A 20,340-nucleotide genomic window follows, 5' to 3' on the forward strand; every position below is an offset into this window, starting at 1 on the left:
GCCAAAGTTGGCCTTGATTGATTGCAAGGTGTTTTCCAATTACAATTCAAGTTCATATGTAAATGTTTTCAACAAAGTCATTGTTATCAATTCCATAAAAACAACAATAGAATGACCAAATATGAAACTAAACAATGAAGTAAATCAAACAATAACGATATGAAAATCAAACTCCCAAACCAAGAATAACACAACTATACGAACACTCTTTGGCATTATATTGCATTATGAAATTTGTCCTAAAATATTGCCATCGTTGATTCTAATGACAACATTGTTGAACCCAAATAACATGTTGACTAAATATTGAAATACCATGTTGTGTGTGTTAATATCTTGTCATGTTGTATCCTAATATTTCATTTGCATATGATTAAGTAGATCGTTCATAAATATTGAATGTGTCAAGATTCCTTTCCAATTAAGTAATGATATTTCATTGACACCATTTGGTATCTTTCCAATTAAGTAATCATATTTCATCTACAACCTTTGGTATCTTTCCAATTAAGTAATGATATTTCATTTACAACCTTAGATACCTTTCCAATTAAATATCCAATTAAGTGTTGGGATGATATTTCATTTACAACCTTTGGTATCTTTCCAATTAAGTAATGATATTTCATTTACAACCATTGGGTAGAACGTTGCTCTAGTTATTCTTACAATCCTCTTATATGTACCATGGCTAACTTTAACCTTCAGGTAGGCTTACTATACTTGTCATGAAGTTGTTCCTACAAATTCGGGGGATTGAATCATAAGTGACGATAGGTTATTATCCAAAAACTCAAACTCACAAAACATGCCATCTTGAGAAGGTTTGATAACAATATCATATTTGGAATGATTATTGTTGTTGAGATATCAAGGCCATACCACACACCCTTTGGGGCACATGTACTAGACTCCACAGTAAAAATAAAATGGATGGGAAATGACTCAACTTGAATGAATTCACACATTAGCTTCATCAATGGGTTATCAATTTGAGCTACTCTAGTGGTAGCACTAAAAGGTTTAGACATGGCTTTTGGTGATTGAGGGCTCGTGTGACAAGCATATTGTTGTAAGGATGGTGGGAACTCATTGAACTAGTAAAAGTTTCAAATGGCTTCTCAACCATCCATTTCCATGTGGACTTGAATGAATTCACACATTAGCTTCATCAATGGGTTATCAATTGGAGCTACTGTAGTGGTAGCACCAAAACGTTTAATGGCTTTGGTGTCTAAACTTTTCGGTGATTGAGGGCTTGGTGGGAACTCATTGAACTAGTAAAAGTTTCAAATGGCTTCTCAACCATCCATTTCGTATGCCCACGTGGCAATGTGGTGTTGAACCTCTAACATCTATTACTTACATGACAAGGAAATTAGCTTCCATTTTGTTGATACCATCAAGTGTCACACTGCTTCCATGATAAGGAATTTATCTTCCTTTTCTTTGTTGTCCTTGGGTGTCCCGTTCATGTTGAGCAAGTGCAATTGGCTAGATTTTGTTACCCATTGCCATAAGACTTTTGGCAATCATCAACAATGTCAACATTCATTGCATCACCTTGCTATCATCATTTTGCTTTGGCCATTGGTACGAACCAATTCAAGGGATTTTTGAAGGCCTCTTGTTGGGTTGATAAAACGCTCAAATTGTTGTTGAAGTGCAATCAATGCCTCAAAAGTTGCCATTAACACCAATTCTTGATCGTAAAGCCACTCCTTTGTATGTTTTTCATCCATTAACCGTAGAGGTCCCTCGTAACTATCAATGAAGGAGGTAGGATGTTAAAGAAAAACTAATGATCAAGCAAAAATTATATATTTAAGGAAATAAATAGATTAAGGGCACATTACCTCCAAATCACCCCCCAATCCAAGGAATTACAATGGATCATAAACACCATCGTTATTCTATACCATCGAATATCACCTAAGATCATACCTTATGTGTAAATCCACAAAACATTATCATTAACAAGAGCCTCACCATACCACTGGTGTCTGAACAAGGTTTTGATAGAGGTATTCCTCTTCCCTCGTGACATTAGCTACTTCTTAGTTTATATTTGCACCCTAGGTCTGCATGCCATTGCATATACTTGACATGTGTCCAAATCTTATGTGATTTACCTGAATCTTAATATACCCATAAAACCATTAATATTTTGGATCTTATATAAATATTACAATTCTTCACGTAAGGGCCTTCAAAACCTAATTTTTAACAACGTTAACCCCTCCTACAACTCTCTTGAATTTGTCCTTTGCCTATTGTAGTTGATGGTGAATGAATTTTTTCTCCACTAGTTGGAATTTGTCCTTTGCCTATTGTAGTTGCTGGGGAAAAGCAACGAGTTGTTTCTCCACTAGTTAGGGTCATTGTTTTAGATATGAGTTATTGTATATTTACAACTATTTGGTTTGATCACTTACCATGGTTACAAGTTACAACAATGATATAGTTCATTATTTTCCCATCCAACATTACCTTTACAAGCCAAGGCACTTAGAGGCATCTTGAAGCTTATATTCCTTTGTAGCCACCTTGACGCTTAGCTCCTTCACGAGTCTAGTGATTTGGAGTAACTTTTCATTTAATTACCATTGTAAGAGAAACTAATACAATTGATAATTGTGTTTTTTCTTCACTTCATTAACCACATGTGCCCAACCATATTTAAGTCCCTTATAGTTTTGTTTGAGCTTTGTTGTTGTTGGTTCACATGTTTTTTTTATCCATATTTATCAACCCCATGTGACAGACAATTAATGACTAAGTGTTGAGAATCGAGATATCAAGCTCAATTATGATTGTTTAGTTAACCCATTGTTAAGATCCTTGTAGTTGTAAATATTTTGTAGTTGCCTTCATGTAGGTCAACTCCATAAGTGTTCGATGAAATAAGATGTTGTGCTTTGAATCAATGTTAGATATTTTCTAGACATCCTATTTTCTCACTCATTCATTGTAGAATCTTGTTACCATTGCATGTCCACTCACACGTGGTTCTTTTGAAATCGATGTTTAATAGTGTGAAATGCACATAAGAGATAAAAAACCAGTCTACTTAGCTTCTTACTTCTTAATCAATTTATAGTTGATACAACGGAACCCATTTGGGTTGGCTTGGTTAAACAGGGTTTGCTAAAAGGGTGGGTCAACTTGAGCACACACATCCTGAAAAGGGTGAGCTAAAAGGGTGGCACAAAGGAACACATGCACACCACATTTCCCCCCTGCGAGAAACAAGAGATTGAGGGGCATGAACAAGAACAGGACAAGAACAAGAACAAGAACAAGAACAAGAACAATGGCTTGTCGAAGGAGGGGGAGCATCTGATAGCAGGTTTCAAATGGAAATCCATCGTTGATTTTAGTGCGAGGCGAGGGTTACACCCATAGAGTGCTTGAAAAGGGTTGATTTATGCAACCATCTCGTGTTTGAGGGTCTTGTTGAGGCGTTCGGTGAAGATGGCGTGGGGATGTAAACATCTATGGACACGTAGTTGAGGTGCAACGACGTTGAGGACATCCCCATGGAACTGTTGGCCTTGATAGTTGGACGGGGCTAATGACGAAAAACGAGTTATCAATCGGCGAATATAGAACAATCACTCCTGTGGACTAAGGGCCACCTAGACTTTGCTGAGGTGGGGGACAGGAGGGCTATCGTGTCATCTCGGAGGGGGATCGAGGAAAGATCATATGGTGGCGAAGATAAATCGCTCCTGTGGACTGAGGACCACCTGGACTTTGCTGAGGTGGGGGACAGGAGGGTTATCGTGTCGAAGGGGGATTGAGGAAAGATCATATGGCGGCGAGAGATGAATCGCACCTGTGGACTGAGGTGGGGGACAGGAGGGCTATCGTGTCAGAGGGGGATCGGGGAAAAGATCATTTGGCAAAGAAAGATCAATCACTCTTGTGGTCTAAGGGCCACCTGGACTTGGTTGAGGTGGGGGTCAGGAGGGCTATCGTATAGGAGGGGGATCAGAGAAACTCATGGGACAAGAAGTTAATGGGCAACCTAAGGTGAGGGGGAAGAATTGGTGGGGCAAGACATAAAAGTGGTGTGAGAAAGTGAGAGTGTCTAAGGTGAAGGTGTAGTGGGCTTACGTGCTAGAGAGGTATAGATGGCGATCGCCAAAAACGGACTTGGATGGAGGAAGTGGTGGATATCGGGAGGCCTAACTAGTGAACTAAGGTGGTGCTAATAGAAGAGATACTACTACAAGAGACTAACAAGAGTGTCGGTGATGGTGGTGAGGGTGATGCTACTTACGAAGCGGAAGAGGTAGATGCTTAAATGTGGGGGACTGGTACCCCGCATCTCCACCAATATGTGAAATGCACATAAGAGATCAAAAATTAGTCTACTTAGCTTCTTACTTCTTAATCAATTTATAGTTGATACAACGGAACCCATTTGGGTTGGCTTGGCTAAACAGGGTGTGCTAAAAGGGTGGGTCAACTTGAGCACACGCATCCTAAAAAGGGTGAGCTAAAAGGGTGGCACAAAGGAACACATGCACACCACAAAGGAACACGTGGTTCTTTTGAAATTGATGTTTAATAGCATTTGCTCTTTTGTGCTTATTTTCTCAAGTATTAATCATCAACTATTATTGTATGTTTATTGTTTAATTATTTCTCTCTCTTAATTAAATTTTCCTCTCATATGCACACAAGCACAGATTAACACATATGCTTCCACTATGTAATCACACACATGTGACATGATTAAGAATCACTCACATAACTAGTACTAGTTACACATATGATTAGTACCTAATTAGTATACAATTACATACAAAATAGTATATATTGGGTAATGTACCAAGTATTTATCTAGTTTGTTTTGAAGTGCCATGTTGAAAAGAGGATCTCAAATTGTCTTATTCATTTGCAACACAGCAAGAAAAGAAGATGGAAAGAAAAACAAGTATAGATAAGGAGATAAGAAAGGGAAACACAATTAAATCACCAAGCAAGGAATGTCCCTTTTAGGGCATTATTCATTTCCTATTTAGGACTTGGTAATTTATCAAGGCATGGTCACTATTGTTGTAGTTATGTGTCCCGACTTTAAATATAGTCAATCCTTAAACTATCTAGTTGTTAAACCTTTTCTATACAAACTACACTATGTTATCCAATTCCTAAACATGAAACTTGTTATAACTTCTTATGTACATACCTTTACCTATATTGCCATATGGCACATGATTGTTAGTTGTTGCTTTGCTTTGGCTCACTTGAGTTGGTCTCTAGCCTAACTAGGAATGGATTTGCCAACATGGTAGTATGGTTTTGGCCAAACACCATTCATCAAGGAAGTGGCCCATGCTATGATGAAAAGGAAGACAATAAGCACTCATAGCAAGCATAGGTTGTAATAGTATCTGAAAACATATTTTTGGGGCATCCCAAAGCCGGGTTATTTATCTCATGCATTGGTGCCTAACTACTCGAGTACATGATATGACTCCGCACAAGTGATCGTATGGAAAGCAATCAAATTTGTATCACTTAAATGTTTTGATAACATCTATGCATGCATATTCTATGAATTCTAAACAAACTAGTTGTTGCAAAGTCAAGAAACGTGTATTTTTTTAGCTATTTCCTTAGGGTTTTAAAGTTCACATATGTCACTTCAACGAATCAACATTGTGGTATGCTCCAAAGTTGGTCACAACTACAACAATCGAGGACATCATTGTTGTCAAACCAAACCTTATAATGTGTGACTAAGTGACTATCATGAGCTATTGAGTGACCACAACACATTGAGGGATAGTAGAGACCTTGACAATATCTCTTCATCCCATCCCATTTGTCTTGATAGAGGAAACATAAAGATGATCTATAGAGCTCCATTGATTTGACAAAACAACTTCATCCGTTGATGATGAGATCGATGAGCATATCAAGAGGATACTTACTATGCAAATTTTATACTCCAACGATACATTTGAATCACATTTTTTCGAAGGGATTAACATGACTCATACCTTGGAGCGTTGCACTTCCAAGTATCACTACCAAGTCTTGAAGGGTAGCTCTTTCCATGGGTGGGCTAACCAAGGAATTAGTGGATGTCACTCCCCAATGGTTGGGCCCTCTATTTTTTTCCACTTTCTACCTTTCGGGTCTGCCACATCACCACAACAAGTGTGTTAAAGTCCACCCTCGTAATTAAGTGATGTGAGATATCTTGATAGAATGGCCACTTTCCCATTGTGATAGATTGGTTCAAACTTCGATGCAAAATACGCATAGAATATCTTACATAAACCAAGCATGGTTCATTGTTAATATGAAATCAAAATCATGTAATAATTTAATTACACAAAATTTGGTTAAAAACTTAACACTACTTTTGAAGTGCAAGAAGTCTAATTCAAAAGGAAATTGTAAAGACTAAATAAAAGGAAGAACTTAACATTTTTTTTGTATTTCAAATATGTTATATTATTCTAATTATTGTAATTGTACATATCAACATTTCATCATTTGTGGGTTGCATTACAAATTTAGTTATGTGAGAGTATGCTTCATCACTATTTTATGGGATACTTGTTTCTTCATTGGAATATTTCAAATGCATATGTATTAATAAGATTGTTTGGCTCTTGTTCGATCCAGATTCCAAACCATGATCTAATGACTCATCCAATATTTAATTGGAAGAGACCACCATGATATTTGATGTGAGTGCCAATGTTGGATCATGATTCATAAATGATTTGTTGTATCAAGAGACATACAATAGCAATTCGAATGTTTTGAATGTCAATATCGGTATCGTAAATGAAAACCTCATGAATTCAATTACACAAATAATTTCATTAACTCTACCCCTCTCGATTGTCATGTGAGAAGTTTTGTCAAGAAGGGAAAAATATAAAACTGAAATCCATAGAGGATATCAAAGGTTCTAATGATTGTATTGGTACCGATATATAATCGACAAGAAGGTCAAGTACGCACATTTGGCGCAATATTTCAAATTTGTCTTGATAAGGCTCTTTGACATCCACCTATTAGTCATAACATAATGGCTAATAGCATAATACCATCATCCATGAATGAAATAATATGTTTGAAACAAGTATATGCTAATGCAGAATTAGAGATTCATGGCACATAAATGATTTGCCGTATCAAGAGACATGCAATAGCAATTCAAATGTTTTGAATGTCAATATCGGTATCATAAATGAAAACCTCATGAATTCAATTACACAAATAATTTCATTAACTCTACCCCTCTCGATTGTCGTGTGAGAAGTTTTGTCAAGAAGGGAAAATATAAAACTGAAATCCATAGATGATATCAAAGGTTCTAATGATTGTATTGGTACCGATATATAATCGACAAGAAGGTCAAGTACGCACATTTGGTGCAATATTTCAAATTTGTCTTGATAAGGCTCTTTGACATCCACCTATTAGTCATAACATAATGGCTAATAGCATAATACCATCATCCATGAATGAAATAATATGTTTGAAACAAGTATATGTTAATGCAGAATTAGAGATTCATGGCACACCTAAATTTTCTTCTCATTAGAGTGTTGGTGGGCAGTCATTAAGTCTATATCCTATGTACACACGCTATCAATGTAAATGCAAACAACTACATAAAATTAAACATGGAGCCAAAAACCGTAAATGTTGAGGTGGAAATTTAATATTAATCAAGTTTTGTTAGTATTCCCCTTTCACTCACATTGCAAGAAAACAATATAGACGTTGATATGAAGAAAACGGTTGATGTGCCTCGCAAAGTAACAATACAAAAATCATCATCAAATCTATTACGTGTGAAGTTTAGAATTTTGATGAAATAATTTGGTGGATCTAAAAGCATTAATTTATGGAGACATCCAAAGTCTCTTCTATGATGTGTGAACTCATGACAAAAGCGGTGGTTGTTTCGTGCATGTGCAATGCACAAAGGAAAACATTAAGTCCCTTTCGAAGGTAGGTGTGTCAAATATAGAGAAAAATAAACAACCAATGCAATAAACAACAATTGTTTGGTTTGTTCAAATGTATGTATGTACATCTTATGAGTAGTGTTTTTGCATGACGTATAAGCCAACAATGTCCAACGAGATAGTGATGATCCCTCTACTTGAAAACCCATGGGTGAAACCCCTATACTTTCATTTCCAAATAAGACGCAATCCCCATCACTATCAACTCAAGTATCTAATACATAGTTATCAACCACTTCACTTTCCTACTACCAATTTTTGGAACAATGTGTGACCCACCATTACCTACTCCTCCACCCCCCCTCCCCCACCCAAACTTAAAATATGTGCCTTTCAAATCCCTATAAGGACATGCAACGCTAGATCTAATCATCGCAACTACTTTTCAACAACATGCCCCTAATTTAGAATATCATTCTAGGATGTTGTGGTAAACACAATCCAAATTTAAAGGGAGGAGTCCGAGGAGAAATAATAAGTATCCAATTTACACATCTCCAAACATGATTTATGACTTTTGGAGTGATACCTCGACGTGAAACAACCGTCAACCATTATATTACACGCAGGTAGTGACAATACTCTATGGGATATCAAGGTAAACCTACCATGATAGTGATAAGTGATGGATAATTATGGTTAAGCTAGTGAGAGAGGGGTATGAATCACGATGTAAACATAACTATTGCATGCATGCCCATATTCCATATTCAAAGCATGTTTATTTGAGTTGAATACTAACCCCATCAAACGTGGTTGAATACTAATCCCATCAAATGTGGTGATAACGATCTACATAATAGTGATATTTCAAGGTCGTGATGGGTGATGTATGACAAGGACTTTTGTCTAAGGTTTTCAATTCATGGTAGAGAACTTGACGACTATTGCTAATATGAACAAGTTATTGATCATGATTCAATGCCCAATGCTAGTTTAAATAATTGTATGCAGGTATTGCCATCACTCATCACTAAAGGACACATTTGTGAGTCGAAAATGTGTTCCTCCCTCTTCATCGATGTGTGGCCACCCTAAGGTTTAGGTTTATGCCATAGCCCTCTCGATTAGCAATTGACTATCTAGGGCTAATGTAATTGCTTTAGCTAATCCACTTACTTTAGCCATTCCACATGCTCACAACAACAATATGATGAAAAGAGACAATCATCACGTGCACATTATGATTTGATGGAGAATGTCACAAGTCATCGATTTATATGTGGGTGTTAACAACAATTGTGTAGCTTGTCCTAGAGTAACCATGCCCCTTTACGACATAATGAAATTGTCTTCTCGAGTGATTGAGAGGTTTCCATATGCCCACCACTCTTCCTAGGGTGAAAAGACGTGTCATCACCCATAGAAGTGGGCTCCCACAAAACATCACACACTCTTTTTGCATTAATTTTCTCATCTGTTTCAGTGCAAGAGGGAGACAATAAAGGGTCATGCGTTCAATCCCCTACACTACGTAGTTGGGGCATAAAGGGATTTGGAAGAGTCATTCATGTAGTCACCCACCCAAGAATATTTGAATTTAGAAGAGTCATTCATGTACCCACCCACCTAGGATGGATTTGAACCCAGGTGGGGTGTGCATGGCACCATTTCATGTCCCTCCCTAAGATCAAATCTTACATCTAACATCTCTCTTTCTCTCTATTCTTCACTTTAACAAGGTTTGAACCATTTCATGTCCCTCCCTAAGATCAAATCTTACATCTAACATCTCTCTTTCTCTCTATTCTTCACTTTAACAAGGTTTGAACCATTTCATGTCCCTCCCTAAGATCAAATCTTACATCTAACATCTCTGAATTCTTCTCTTTTAACAAGGTTTGAACCATTTCATGTCCCATCCCTAAGACCACCAAATCTTACATCTAACATCTCTCAATTATTCTCTTTTAACAAGGTTTGAACCATTTAATGTCCCTCCTGAAGACCAAATCTTACATCTAACATCTCTCTTTCTCTCTATTCTTCACTTTCATGTCCCTCCCTAAGATCAAATCTTACATCTAACATCTCTGAATTCTTCTCTTTTAACAAGGTTTGAACCATTTCATGTCCCTCCCTAAGACCAAATCTTCCATCTAACATCCCTCTTTCTCTCTATTCTTCCCCTTAACAAGGTCTGAACTTTGAAGACGAACAAAACACCCACCACTCCATATCTCTGGCTTTTAGGGCTTGAAGAGCACACCCTGCCTCTGACATGTCTTTTTTAGGGCTCGAGAACAAACCCTACCTCTGATATTTAGGGTTTTGGGACAATGTCCGTATTCTGCTTTTAGGGTTTCCGTAAACACTCACATCTACAGGTTTGAGGAAATTCATCTCTAATGTTTAGGAACTTGACAGAACTGGCATCCCTGATTCTAGGACGTCGGAGAAAATCCATATCTGTTTTTAGCGTTTAAGGAAGAATCATTTCTTGTTTTAGCATTGCTCGGAAAACTCGTCTTTGATTTTAGGGTTTTGGTAGGAACATCTCCGATTCTAGGGTTGTAGAAAGAACTCATCGCTGAATTTTAGCATTTGAGATAAAGCCCTTCCTTTATGGTTTGAGACTAAACTGTCTCTGATTTCAGCTTTGAAGAAAAACTCGTCTTCGATTTTAGGGTTTGATAAAAAACTCCATCTGTGATCTTTTTCAAGTTTAGGGAGGAAATCTCCCCGCACTGTGGATCGAGAGTATCACAGCCATGTCTGGCCTCTGCTTCTGCTTCTCTCGTGGTTCCTCTACAGAGAAGCTAAGCTCTGTTATACCTTCATCTTCTACTGTGGCAACAAAATTGCCTTTCCAGTCATCAGAACATTCTGGTTCATCAAAGTCATTGAGCCCACTACTAGTAGAGCTCTTCACATCACAAGGATGCAGCTCATGCCCCCCTGCAGATCTAATTATTTCAAAGCTTGGTCAACAAAGAGGAGAAAAAGATGAAAGAGGAGAATCGGAGAAAGAAAGAGAAATAGATAGAAAACGAGAAGGGGAAGATGGAGATGTAAAAAATAGAGACAAAGAAGATTCTAGAAGCAATGAACCTGACCAGATCTCGAAGCTTCCACCTGTAATTGCATTGGCTTATCATGTGGATTATTGGGATTATCTAGGATGGAAGGACCCCTTTGCATGCAATCGATGGAGTGGTAGGCATCGAAGCTATGGTGAAGCTCTCCAACAAGATAGTATCTATACGCCAGAGGTGGTTGTCCAGGGTCGTTTGCATTGTATTGGCTCGAACGTGGAATTGGTTTCCGATCTCATTGAATCTGCCCCGAGATTCCCTGCTCTGGATGTTCGGGTAAGAATGCTTCTGCTGGAGCCTTTTGTTTTTGCTGGTTTTTAGTTTTGTATTGGATATGGCGTTAATCAGGATGATAGTGATCATCACCCAAAGGAAATGCAATGCATCTATGTGAGTGATAAGCTACAATGATGATGGTATTATGGATGATGTCTATGTTCACGATGGTGATCAGGATAATAATGGTGACCCAAAGGAAATGCAATGTATCTAGTGATAGAGAGGATGATGATGAGAAGATGTATTGGCATTCACAGGGCGCCAACTTAATCTCTGGGATCAACTATAATTAGAAGTACTCGCCCCAACTTTTAATACCAAAATCTGCCCATGGGACAATTGATTACAGTAATGGGATATGTACTCAATCATTGAAAATAAAAAATAAAAGAAACATAAATAAAAAAGTTCTAGTGTGGTACAAAAAATGTTATGACGTGTAACATGTTCTATAAAGAAAAAGGCTTTGTCATAAGACTATTGTTTCATTTCAATCCAAGTCCCTCGAAAAAGGGGGGGGGGGGTGTTGACAGGTTTCGATGTAGGTGTGCCCCATGGTTTCAATGTAAATTGTATCTTGACCATGATAGCTTCTAGGCGGGGTGAGTCCCGTTTCTTATCTTCTCATATCCTTCTACATGACAACGAGTGGCTTTGAAGCCCGGTATCTGAGGGCATTTGGTTGCTCTTTGGTTTTTTGCGTTAGTGAGGGAGAGGCTGAGTGGTGTAGTGTGTCCACGTTCATCGTTCCCCTTGTACTTGAAAAAATTCAATGGTTATGAGTTCATGGCTATTAGAAAGGTTATAGTAAACATTTTGTAGCTTAGTCTCTCTATGTTGTATTAGCTCTAAGATATATGTACGTAGTGTCTTTATGTTTGAGGTATCTACTAATTGGGAGAGGGTGGGATAGATTCGAACTTTGCATGTAAAATGGTACTCATCCTTAGCAATGGGCACGGTTTCGGCTCAAACCGAACCGAACCGTTAAACCGTGGCTTAACGGTTTATCGGTTCAAAATTAAATAATGAGTTTGGTTTGGTTTAAAGAATGAAAGTTCGGTTTGGTTTCGGTTCGGTTCGGTTTAACATTTATCGGTTTATCGGTTTATCGGTTTATCGGTTTTATCGGTTTAACGGTTTCTATTAATTTGGTTCGGTTTATAGGTTTATAGGTTCTTACCCTAGCCCTAAATTTTCAATTTTATAAATTATACCCTTCCTAAATTTTCTATTTTATAAATTATACCCTTCTTATTTTTACTATGGACCTAATACTAGTTAGTAGTAGTAAGTACATACTACATATTACAAACTATAGGGTATGATACAGACAGTCTACAGACACAACTATCGAACAGACACACTGTGTATCTACTGTTAACTACAGACAGACACAATTATCGAACAGAAACACAGGCGGCATTGTGCAGGCTGAGGCGGCAACCACCAATCACCACTTCATTGCTCTTCAGACTCCAAACTCTCCATAACACAGGTATGAATCATGATCCATAACACAGGCTGAGACACTCCAAACTTTTTTTATAGATGTGTGGTTTGCATATATGAGAATATGGGTATGTGAGTTAACGTGTGTGCATACATGTGAGAGAAGAGAGATTTGTATGTAAGCAAATATGAGATCAATACGAGTATGTGAGTTTATGCTCGATTGAATAATCAGTAATATATGTATATGTATGTGTTTGTGAGCGAGTATCTTGAACTGGTATAATGTTTAAATCTATACTGGACTCCTGCAACTATGTTCTCTTTCGAATACTTGTTGCTTATCTCGAATAGCTTCAACTATGTTCTCTTTCGATATTTCTGTGATCTGTTTTGACATGATCTTAATGTACACCAATGCTCGTTAGATTTTCATTGAAAGGAATAATATTTCTTGGAGTTCTCAGTCCACGCTATCTGACTGAAGGAGTATCAATTGTATATGCTGAAATTAGAACACCTGCAAATACACCTGCAAGAACATAACTAACTTAGAAAGACTGTATCATTATATTATAAAGTACTGAAAGTCTTCACCATTCATATCAAACATTGATGTTCATTGCTCATTTTCTGAGCCATTAAGATTGCATGTTTATTGTTTATTTTCTGGGTGGAGTAAACATAGATGATCATTATTTATCTTCAGAGTAGAGTAAATATGGTTATCCACTGTTTATCTGGTTATTGATGTTAACATAAATGCACATTCTATATTTTGTGAGTAGAAAAACATGGATATCGAGTATTTATGTGGTGAATGGAGCATTTTAAACATGGACGTCCATTGTTTATTTTGTGAGCAGAGTAAACAATAACATCTATTATTTACCTTATGAGCATTGGGGGCATGAGTGTCAGTTGTTTATCCTGTCAGAAAATATGGATGTCCATGGATTATCCTGTTAATGAGAGTAAACATGGGTATCCATTGTTTATTTAATGATTGGAGTAAAGTAAACATGGATGTCCAATTTATCTGGTGATTAAGGTAAACATGGGTGCGCGGTCATGGGTTAACTTGACAACTTGGATTTGCATCGTTTATCTTGTGAGTAGAGTAAACGGTGGTGTCCATTGTTTATCTGGTTAGTGAAGTTAACACGAATGTTTTATTGAGTGATTAGAGTAATGGGCATGTCTATCTTTCTATGTTTGCCATTGGACATAATGGTCGTTTTACTGTTCTTAGCTAACTTAGCAAACTTTCTACTTCATTTATTTTTCTCATTATAATGTACATATTTGAAATGTGCTAATTGAGTTAATTGAATTTTATAGGACACCATAAAATGGAATCATCATCTCAAACTGATGCTGCAATGAACTCATCTTCATTTGATGTTAGTCGTGGGTCAACAAGTAGCTCAAGAAAAAGGCTACGCACATCATGGACAGATGCTCACATCATATTTTATATGGATAATGGCACACCTCGACGACGATGCCATCATTGCCATGTTTGTTGGTCTTCTACAACATCCACAGGCACTATAGCCAAACATTTAGCAGAAAAGCATCGTTTATCAAGCGACCCAGACCAAAATTCAGGTATATCACATCACATTCAATCTTCAATTGAGTCAGCTAGAGTATCTCATGTTTTAGAGAAGAAAATTGATGCTGCCATCGTGAAGTATATTGTGAAGGGAACATTGCCCCATGCACATGTGGAATCACCTGAATTTAAGGAATTCATGCAACAAATTGTACCTGGATATCAAGTAAAGTCAAGACGTACAATTAAGCGTTCTATCCTAGAAATGTATGTGGTGTTGCGTCGTCAGGTGATAGATTTGCTATCAAAATGCCAATCAAGATTTTCCATAACATTTGATGGTTGGTCAAATAGTAGTTTGAAGGGCTTCTACTCAGTGACACTTCATTGGGTATGTCATGAGACAGCAAGGTCAAGGTCAATGTTATTGGATTTTGTGCATGTATTTCCAGGTGTTGGATCAGGGAAGCGTTGTGCACATGCCCTTTTTGCTCGACTTCGATCCTTTGATATTTCTAGTCGACTCTTAGCTACAATTTTTGATGGAGCGAGTGATGCACAAGTAGCTGCAAAAGAGTTGAGCATGTTGTTACAAGATGAGCATGGTAAGGAAATTTTGGCTCCATCACATATGTTAAGATGTATGGTTCACACTTTTCAGTTGGGTATCAAGGCAGCATTAGAGGTTATCTCACCCTCAACAGAAAAGTTGAGAACAGTGCTCCATACTATTAGATCTAGCAAGGTTCGAAGGGAAGTGTTTAGGAAGTATGCTAGGATGGTTGAGCATCATGAAAGGGAACCCCCAAGGCTCGATGTTGTTACAAGATGGAATTCTACCTTGGAAATGTTTAGGCAATCTATCAAAGATAAAGATGTATTGAACTTTACAATTTCAGATTTAACAATATCAAGTGATTTCAATGGTAATGTCTTGACCAGAGAAGATTGGAGTCACATACATGCCATGGCGGAATGGCTAGATACACCGGCCGAGGTTTCTACTTTTTTGGGAGGCTCAAAATATCCTACATTATCACTAGCATCGCTAGCATATAATTGTTTACTAAATCATTGCAATCAATTTTTAGATTCTTCGCTTCCAGGATCATCTAGATTTACACAAGAGGTGCTTCAAAGAGCATCTGAGAACTGCTTGCAATATTTAATTAAGTATCAAGAATCGTTAAAGTCTATTCCATCTCGCATAGCAATGTTTCTTGATCCCAGGTAATGCTTACCTTTATATCGTACAATTATCATCATGATTTCTGATTTTTTATTTGAGTTTAAAACCGTTTTATTTGTTTGATAGATTGCCTCTTCCAAATAATCATACAGAAAGAGAGTTAGATATTAAGTTGGTTGAAAGCATGATTGAGTCCCACTATCACTCGTTCTCGAGTGATGTTGAACCACGTTCGGCTTCAACCACAATACATGAAAATGATAAGAACTCTAAAATTTGGACGTTAATGGGTGTAAATAATAAAAGTCTTATTTCCGATTCACAGTCAGAAATTCAGCACTTTATGAGACTTCCTTCGGCTAGCACGGATAAGGATCCTTTACAATGGTGGAATGAAAATAAATCGGCAATGCCTTCACTATATAGGATGGCATGTGATTACCTCAGTATACCAGCATCATCAGTACCTGCTGAAGAGGCTAATTCGGCAGCAAAAATGACCTTTGATAATAGGATAAAACTACATTCATGCACTTTCAAAGCTGAAATGTGCGTTCGATCATGGATGAATGTTTTAAAAGAATGTAATGTTCAAATGTTAGATAATTTTCACATCAGTTATGCGGAACTAACAATGAATTTGGATGATCTTGTTGCTGAAGACGAGGTAATAGATTACATATCGCATGATAGTCAAAGGAAGATTAAGGTATGCATACTTGTTACTTGGTTGTTTTTTGTTTGAGTCTTTACTTAAAGTTTTATTAATAATTACTTACTTGTTTTTATGTATTTTATATGTACAGGAATCATGTTGATTTTTGACATGTTAACGACAATAGTGGTTGCAATTGGAGATCTTCAAAGTCATTGTAATTTTTATTACATGTTGTTTACTATTTTGTTTTTAGTCGATTCTTTAAATTTGTTATTATGAATTACTTAATTCTTTTGTATATTTTATGCTTTCAGAAATCCCTTATTCAAATATTGGAAACAAAAAGCTGGATTAAGTCCTATGGTCCATGGATTTGGAAAATTGGAACTCTATTATATGGATTGTTGTTCTTAATTGGAAAATTGGAACTCTACTGAATGGAAATTTGGAACTCTATTGTATGGAATTTCGGAACTCTATTGTATGGAATTTTGGAACTCTATTGTATGGAATTTTGGAACTCTATTGTATGGATTTTTGTTATCATTCCAAAAAACATTTATCTTTTTATGTAATATCTTATCATGTTTCACAAATTAACAATTTTCAGAAAATGTGTTGTGAATTTCTGTTATTTTATAGTGTTATAGTCTTTGATTTGGTACAATTTATTGTTTCGTGTTGGTTGGATTATGTCAAAACCAATTTGGTTTGGTTTGGTTTTGATGTTTGATACACTGGTTTGGTTTTGATTTTTGGTAAACCGGTTCGGTTTGGTTCTACATTTTACATAAACGGTTTGGTTTTAAATGGTTTGGTTTCTCATACCTATTAAACGGTTTGGTTTAAATGGTTTGGCTTAAATAGTTTGGTTTAAATGGCTTCAAATTTTTTAAATGGTTTGGTTTGGTTTTTTTTATGAATAACCGGTTTGGTTTGGTTTGGTTTGGTTTCAAGGTCAAGAAACCGAACCGAACCGAAACCGAACCGCGCCCATTGCTACTCATCCTCTATCTCTCTATGACATAATCTACATTTCCTTTCCTCTCGAGGAACTCCATTAGCACAACCATTTTCAATCCCAAGTTGGTGGGATGATACTCCAAGTTGTCCAAATGACAACCCTTAATGCATTTGGTAAGAACATATCTAGATATTTTGGTCGTATAATAAATCTTAACTTAAGAGAAATGCATGAAGTGCTCTCAAAGTGTGATACTTGCATAGTCGACTACTCTCAACCCTTGTGTCCTAACTTTCTGTCTGACATTGCAATACACATGAGCTAGGTTGCATGGAAGCAATGGTTTGGATGGCAGACAATGGGATGTGTTCTAACATGTATTCATGTGTGCGAATTTGTTGTTTGGCGAAGAATATAGATTTGGAGTTAGGTGCAACATAGATGAAGCTAGTGATGCATCATGAAGCAAGTGTGTGGCATCCTATATTCCGAATCATTTTTCCATATCTTGCATCCAAATAGAACATAAAAATTAGCATTTATGTGTCTTTTGGATCTTTTGGAGAGAGAGAGAGGATGGCAAAAACCCATGGTTAGGAAAGGCTCTATTTTTCGGCACTTGGGGTATCCAATTGGGAATGAATGTTACGAATGGTGAATTGATCGAATTGATGTCTAGTAAGTTAGGGTATAAGTCCATGTATTGTAAGTCACAATGTTGGCCATTGTACGTACACCTAAAGGTTGTACAATGTATTATGGAACCATGGTATTATATTACTTGCGATTGTTGCCATGGACAAAGGCTTTGCATTTTGTTTTGCAACCTCTTTTATATTTGTTGTGGAGGCAAAGGGATAATATGGGAATCAAATGGGTTGTGTGGAATCATCTATGAACACCTAAGCCCTTGGACTTATCTATGCATATGATGGCTCATAGATTTTCATTTTTGCAAGATGTGATCAAACTCACAATCATGGATATCTTTTATTTAATATTTTATTGAAAACAAGGTTTAATATATGGGAGGACATTGATTAAGGGTTCATGGTGGCAATTACGGAGCAAATGTATTTGACTTAGGATTCCTTGGTCTTCATGGTTCATGGCAAGAAGCTCTCTCGCTATTTGTATGGAAATCATCATCTAGTAAAGAGCATTGTAATTTAGTGCAAAAAAAGTTAATTGTGTCTTCTCGGTTATTATATTGGCCTAGAAAGGAGAGATCGTGCTCTTAGTTTAATCACATGTTTTATTTGGGGGTTATAGAGGCGGGAGATATAATTGAGGCTCCATCTCAAAAAACTTTGGAGCTTGTTGAAGTACCTCAATTATTACGCATCTTGCCCAATGATTGGTTTACCTTGCAACAACTACAAAATATTGCATTAATGTAAGGTTCATTACTGTTACAACCAAAAGAGAAATCGTGGTTTGATTAGTGTTTACAAGGTCATATGCGGATTTTACAAGTGACTACTAATCTCTTGTATCAGTGTCTACTAAACTCTGAGCATAGATAGTGGCAGATCATACAACCTGGTTGGCATTTTACATTTCACTTGTAGCAGAGGTCTTCATTTGGAGAGTTTTGATTGGGGTTTTGCTTGTGGGATAAACTCTAAAACGATGAGAAATAGCAATGGGTAGTTGCTTCTTTTGCATTGTTCAAATGGAAGATAGTACTCATCGTTCATACAGTGCTTGATTGCTTGTTAGATTTGGAGTTATGTTTATCACATTCGGTTAGGTTTATCACGGTTTTATTTGATGCTAAAGACAGTGGGTGTTTGCACAATTCACATAGGTCGACCCAAATTAGAGATGGAAATTGTTTTTCTACTTCTAAGATATTAGGGATTGTGTCATAATTGGGATATCCGCAATGCTTTTGTGTTTGATGGTAGGCATGGAGTCAAAAGCATGTTTGTGAAAGTTGAAGGGAGCACTGATGTGATATATTTTTTTATATGGGCAAGTGGAAATTCTTTTCTCAGTGGAGTGTTTGTCTTGCCTATATGCAATTTAACATATTCCACTACCCGTGTAGTTAGTGGGTGACCGTACTCCATTGTGACACTCATTGTAAGTAGTGGTTGTACACACATTTATTAATATAATTGGTGTTTGAGAGAGAGAGACAGAGAGAGAGATTTTATACCTTTTATCTCAATCAGGTTTCTTTCTCGAGGCCAAACCCATCAGAGCTCCAACTGACGCTAAGTGTATCCTTGAGAGTTAAGGTCGAGGGAAATGTTGATGCAATGGTAGCCATTTTTGAGAATGGACTGGTGACAGATTGTTGCAAGGGCGAAAATAGAGGACGAGTTCTCACAAATGATCGCATTGTAAGAAGCCTAGAAAAGGTTTGCACCTTGCAAGCACCTGTAACTAAAAAGCCCACGCGGGGACAAGTTAACATTAAGCTTTGGGAAGGATATACAAAAGCTAAGTGTGGAATGGTTGTTTTCCTTCAAAATCCTTCTTCAATGGAGGTCGTTGGAGCTCAGCTTTTAGAGTTACCCAACGATGCATGATAGATATCGTATCTCAATAAAAACTCTTTGATTGATGAACATAGTTATGTATGAAAGATAGAGGAGAGGGTACATGCCCTATTGTTGTATAATTTTTTATATTGTATTTTCCCTTGTATCAATTCAAATTCTTTTATGAGTAATCATGTGTACGTACATATATTTTTATCTTGGGTTTACTGATAGGGCATATCTTAATGTGGCGAGTAACTTGAGCATTTTGATCATCCTGTGTATTCTTGTAGAATGGTTTGAAATTCTTTATCCATTTGAGCTCAGAAAAATCTCCTTATTAATTCATATGAATTTTCAAACATGGAAGTATATATGTCCATGATGTTCCAATCAAAATTTTACTTTGGACATGTAGTTTGCTGAAGTAGACCCCATGATATGTATTTTGGGTTTGGTGGTCTTCAACCATCACCATCACCATTACCATCGCCATCGCCTATGCTTTGTTTTTAAAAGAGATGTCATCCCATCAATGTTGGAATTTAAAAGAGACTGATCCTCATCTGCATTTTGGTTTAAAAGAGATCCCTACCAAAATTAGACCCAAATTGATTTGACCTTTTGTCAACCAATACCCAAATTGATTGCTACTCCTTATTGAAACAACCTTTCCGGGCTCTCTTTATTTCAGAATGACT

General features: G+C 36.9%; 1 protein-coding gene across 1 annotated transcript; it reads left to right on the plus strand.

Moving 5' to 3' along the window:
• Window positions 1–10,195: 10,195 nt before the first annotated feature.
• Window positions 10,196–19,830, plus strand: LOC147850144 (uncharacterized). The gene is made up of 2 exons (XM_087336455.1): window positions 10,196–11,323; window positions 19,328–19,830. Exons 1-2 carry the CDS (start codon window positions 10,724–10,726, stop codon window positions 19,685–19,687), a joined length of 960 nt encoding a protein of 319 aa, XP_087192581.1. The 5' UTR covers window positions 10,196–10,723; the 3' UTR covers window positions 19,688–19,830.
• The last annotated feature ends 510 nt before the right edge of the window (window positions 19,831–20,340 follow it).

The sequence above is a fragment of the Azolla caroliniana genome, unplaced genomic scaffold (assembly GCF_043228905.1).
Source record: "Azolla caroliniana isolate FFs.n. ecotype wild unplaced genomic scaffold, voAzoCaro1.0.p SCAF_21, whole genome shotgun sequence".
Classification (NCBI taxonomy): domain Eukaryota; kingdom Viridiplantae; phylum Streptophyta; class Polypodiopsida; order Salviniales; family Salviniaceae; genus Azolla; species Azolla caroliniana.

Excerpts from the sequence above, each read along its gene's own strand:
- LOC147850144 (XM_087336455.1), top strand. The coding sequence starts at position 10,724 with ATGTCTGGCCTCTGCTTCTGCTTCTCTCGTGGTTCCTCTACAGAGAAG. Across the intron at positions 11,324-19,327 it reads TCCCTGCTCTGGATGTTCGG|GTTTCTTTCTCGAGGCCAAA; the intron begins GTAAGAATGCTT and ends TATCTCAATCAG.